The sequence below is a fragment of the Marmota flaviventris genome, chromosome 5 (assembly GCF_047511675.1).
Source record: "Marmota flaviventris isolate mMarFla1 chromosome 5, mMarFla1.hap1, whole genome shotgun sequence".
In the NCBI taxonomy this organism is placed as follows: domain Eukaryota; kingdom Metazoa; phylum Chordata; class Mammalia; order Rodentia; family Sciuridae; genus Marmota; species Marmota flaviventris.
Genome location: NC_092502.1, coordinates 6233733 through 6238560, shown reverse-complemented (window position 1 = coordinate 6238560; position 4828 = coordinate 6233733). Strand labels below are relative to the sequence as shown.

The following is a 4828-nucleotide window of genomic DNA, read 5'->3' as shown; positions in this document are numbered from 1 at the left end:
GACGACACACAGCAAATGACAGTGACCCAGCTTCTCCTGTTAGTGCTTTCTGCATTCTGCCTCTGCCAGGTTTTCTACTGCAACACCAGGGATCCACAGAAAACAAGCTGTACTAATGCATCTGAATGGACTTTTATGCAGATATTTATTAAGGAATTAAGGGCACTGACTCCCCCAAAATAAACATGGGAGGAAGGAAGGAAGGGAGGAAGGAAGGAAGGAAGGAAGGGAGGAAGGAAGGAAGGAAGGCATGTTATTTTAAATACTATTTTGAAGTTTTACTTTGGATTTCATACTTCATTTTATTGTAATGAGATGATTGGTCTACAATATCATTTCTGTGAATGCATCCTCATTTCCTAAGTAGCCGGCCAATTGTTATTAATGTCTTACATTTGCTTGAAGATAATGTTCATTCTGTGATTATTTGTTTTCTTGCTCAACTTCCTCCTATAGACCAAGCCTGTGTCTACTTAAAATATTTTATCCTCATAAAATTTATATGGCCTTTCCATACTACTGTTCTGCTCCATATGTTCTAAAACATATTTATCTGATGGTGAATCATTTTTACACTATGAACTTCTGATAACAACTGTTTTAGATTCTGAAGTCCACCCATGTTGTTGTGAATGACAAGATTTGGTTCTTTTATATATTTGAGTACTATTCCATTATGTATATCGCTGCATATTCCTTTTTACTGGTTGTTTTTAGCCGTACATAACAATATGATTAATTTATACATTGAGCATTTTTGGTTCCCCTTAAAGTTAACCAGAGTCTCTGACCACTACATAAAGACAAATAAGGGGAGCCCCATTGACTCACTGGCTTAAACTTGTTTTACAGCTGAAAACAAATATTTTATTTAGAAATTCTTCTTTCTTTTGACCCTTTTCAACTTTGAATGGGTATTTTCAATTAGCCTCTCTTTAGCTCCCTTTCTGTCTTCTGCTTAATTAATTCTGCTTTGGTTGTTCTTCATTGCATTTTTCACTTTCTACGTTATATTTTTTTTCAGTTCCAGAATTTGTTCTGATTCTTTTTATTATTTCAATGTATTTGATAAATTCCTTGAAGTTAACTGAACTCGTTTAAAGACAGCTATTTGAGTTATTGTCTGAGAGTTCACATGTCTTTGGATCAGTCGTTGATGTCTTATTTTGCCCATTTGATAAAGTCATAATTCCTCAAATGTTCCTGACACTTGTAGGTTTATGCATTAAATAATTAGGTAGGGATTCTAGCCTTTATAGTGAATTTGTGTTTGTTTTTCTTCAAGTGACCTTCAGAACATTTAAAGTAAGCTGCTGACTCTACTCCCCAAGCTCTGACCGCTGACATCACTAGCAGGTACCCCTAATCCCAGTGCATCCCGAGTCCTGTGATTTCTCCTGTGTTGTTGGCAGGAACTGTGGTCTGGATGGCCTGAGGAAGACACAGAGATGGCACCCAGGCTGTGTGGGAAGGCAGCCAGGTCCCAAGCCTGGAGTCCCATCTGGTTACCGAGAAGTTATCTGCATGGACTGAATAGTTTCCCAGATGCAGTGGGAACAGCTAGAGATGCCTGAACCGCCTCTAGATTCACTGCTGGAACAGAGCTGGTGAGCCATCTCATTGAGTCAGACAACACAAGTATTTCAACAGGTCCCCACATGGGTGGGATGTTTTCCCAACTGCAGGAAGATGTGCTGGAGCTGAGACTCTCCTTGCCCCCAGATCCATTGTAGAATCAAGGCTGGCAAGCCCATCTATCCAGAACAGCACGTGTCCCTCAGGAGAATTCTGCTTAAGTAGAGATTCTTCTGACTGCAGCAAGAGGGGCTGGGCTCCAGACCGAACAATCCCAGAACGCACGATGGAATGGTTCTTTTGAGCTGTGTCATTGATAAGACACACACCTCTCAGAAGTTGTCTGCACATGTGCACGCTCTCAGGGCAGTGAGAGGGCGTGGGCCTAAGGTAGAGCCGCCCAAGGGCTCACCATGGGATGGAGATGTGAGCCTGCTGTGGATGCTCAGATACGGGTAGCTTGCTAACTGCACGAGGAAGATGAGACAAGTACGAAGCAAGATTACCAGTATGGGAATCAAGTATCATCCAGGATCAAAGCCAAAAGGAATGTCCACTGGCATTACTGATGTCAGAGGGAAGAAGAGCGTTTCTGCTCAGACACTAATAGCCATAGCTCCTCCTAAACCCCAGGGAATCTAGGAGCACAATCAGTGGGCCTGCTGCTTGACTGTGGGCCTGACCCTCAAAACAACCCTTCTGTCTTGGGCTCCACTAGGCTTTCAATATCTCCTGCATGACTCCTGAGGCTCCCTTAGATGAACTTTGGCCACAGGGGGTACAGAATTCTTGTTGTGTGGACATAGCAGTGGTGACCTTTCTTCTCCATCTTACAGATATTAATTGCCAATATTTTAACTTATATCTAAATAGTAATGTTCTTATTTGTCTTTTTTGGAGCCCCTATAAGTACTTTGTGCAAATTCACAGAGCATACATATAGTAAAGAGCATCAAAAATAAATTAATGGACAGAAATAAAATATACTAGGTTAGGAAACAAACTCTGAAGGCATATACTAAAACTTATATTCTGTGTGACATTAGGAACAATATTTACTTTTCCTTTTCTTCATTTCTTCATCTAGAAAGCAAGCGGTGGTGTCAACAGCACTTACAATTTGAGTCTGTTGCAGATACAGACATTGCTTCACATGGAGCACAGCAAATAACACATTCTCAAAAATTATATATCTCAATGCAAGCGACTCAATTATTAACTACTAAAGATGCTGACATATAGACTTAACTTTCTTTTTATTCATTAGTAATGTAGTGAATATCACAATATATTTAAAATGTCAATAAATTCAGGAACTCAGACTCATCTTGAACAGGACCAAGTTTGGTGGTGTTTAATATTTGCACATTTTCCCAGCCACATTTTTAAGCTTCCCTTGACCTCGCTGTTCCTCAAGCTGTAGATGACGGGGTTCAGCATAGGGGTGAAGATGCTATAAAAGGCTGACACCACCTTATCGTGGTGAGCTGACCTGTAGGATTTGGGTCTCATGTAGATAAAAATGGCAGCTCCATAAAAGAGCCCCACCACAGCCATGTGTGAGGAGCAGGTGGCAAAGGCCTTCTTGCGGGCTTCTGGGGAGCGCATGCGGAGGACAGCAGCCAGGATGAGACTGTAGGAGGTCAGGATGAGGCAGAAGGGCACCAGGAGCATCAACACACAGCAGATGTACATGACATTCTCAAAGACAGACGTGTCAGCACAAGCCAAGCGCACCAGCGTGGGAGCCTCACAGAAAAAATGGTCTATCTCTCGCCTGTTGCAAAACGGGAAGCTCAGGGCGACAACTGCCTGCATCAGCCCGTCAGCTGCTCCCAGGAACCAGGACCCCACGGTCATCCTCAGACACAGTGGCCAGCTCATGAGCATGGGGTAGCGCAGAGGGTGGCATACAGCCACATAGCGGTCATAGGACATGGCTGCTAAGAGGAAGCACTCCCCACCACCCAGAGTTGGAAGAAAGAAGATCTGCAAGCCACAGCCAGCAGTGGAGATGGACTTGATTCCAGTCAAGTAGTCAGCAGCCATTTTGGGCACAGTGGTGGAGACCAGCATTATGTCCATGAGGGACAGTTGGCTCAGGAGGAAGTACATGGGCGTGTGGAGCCGGAGGTCTTGTTGAATCAGGAGAATCATGAGGGCATTGCCCACCAGAGAGCTGATGGCTATTGTGAGCACCACAGTGAAGAGAAAGAGGTGGAGTCCTGTGTGCTTGAAGAGTCCTAGGAGGATGAAGTCAGAGGTGGTGTTGCTCTTCTCCATAGTCTCAACCATTGTAAGCTGTGGAAAAACAGAGGAGGAAGGGTTATCATCCAGTCTCAGTGTGACTGCAGAGCCCTGCACCTGGACAGGCATGAAATCCAGGGTCCTGGTGCAAAGCCCTGCCTCCCACTGGGCTGGCTTCCCTTGGCTGGTCACTCCACTTCTTCATAGCGTATATCCCACTCTCCACTGAGGTTTATGTGTGCTTCACCCAGGATAGTAATGTCAAAATGGATCAAAATATCCAAAGTTGTTAAGTATTATGTAGTGGTCAAGAGTTAGTATTACTATTTCTATATTTCTTGGACCACTAGTTTTTATTTTTTTCTGTGTATACAGAAACCAAAATGAGTCAGTTGAGGAAAGAAATAGTTAGACATCCGCCATTTAGATTTATTGGTGTTGTAAATGGTTTGTATTCAACTTTAGGAAACCTACCTGATTTCAAATTAGGCTCCTCTTAAAAATAAACATGAGGTTATATTTATTTTACTGAGCATTCCAAGGGGCCACAGACAGGAATATACATTTTATAAAGGAAATTCTTCTTTTGAACACTAGTAGTATCTCAAGTAATTGATAGTTGCTTCCTTCCTCATGTTAAGTGACCTTTTACTTCCCTCATATTTGGCCCAGATATTCTCATTTATTTCCTCCTGCTCTAGAGCCTCCAGTGTTTGCATACCACCCCTTCTATGAGATAAAATATTCTTCCCGAGGTACGTTTGGGCTTGTGATCTGCCCTGCACAGCATGCTGCTGCATCAGACACTGCCACACAGACCTGGAGAGACAGCCACCTGGGCAGCTCTGACGTTGATCAGTGCTCCACCGTACTGAGGAGGGCAGGTAATAGGGATGAGGATCACTATTAGTCACAAAGAATCAAATAGACTCAAAAAGAAAAATCCCACATGGTTTAAATACCTAAATTCATATTTGCAAATCTACTTATTAGAACTGATAAAAGA

The 4828-nt window shown here is 42.9% G+C and overlaps 1 protein-coding gene across 1 annotated transcript; it reads right to left on the bottom strand.

Annotated features, from left to right (window-relative positions):
- Positions 1 to 2898: 2898 nt before the first annotated feature.
- LOC114084504 (olfactory receptor 2T33-like) lies at positions 2899 to 3858 on the bottom strand. Its single transcript, XM_027925581.2, has one exon. The coding sequence runs from the start codon at positions 3856 to 3858 to the stop codon at positions 2899 to 2901; it is 960 nt and encodes a 319-aa protein (XP_027781382.2).
- Positions 3859 to 4828: the final 970 nt, after the last annotated feature.

Coding starts and splice junctions, on each gene's coding strand:
- LOC114084504 (XM_027925581.2), bottom strand. CDS start 3,858: ATGGAGAAGAGCAACACCACCTCTGACTTCATCCTCCTAGGACTCTTC.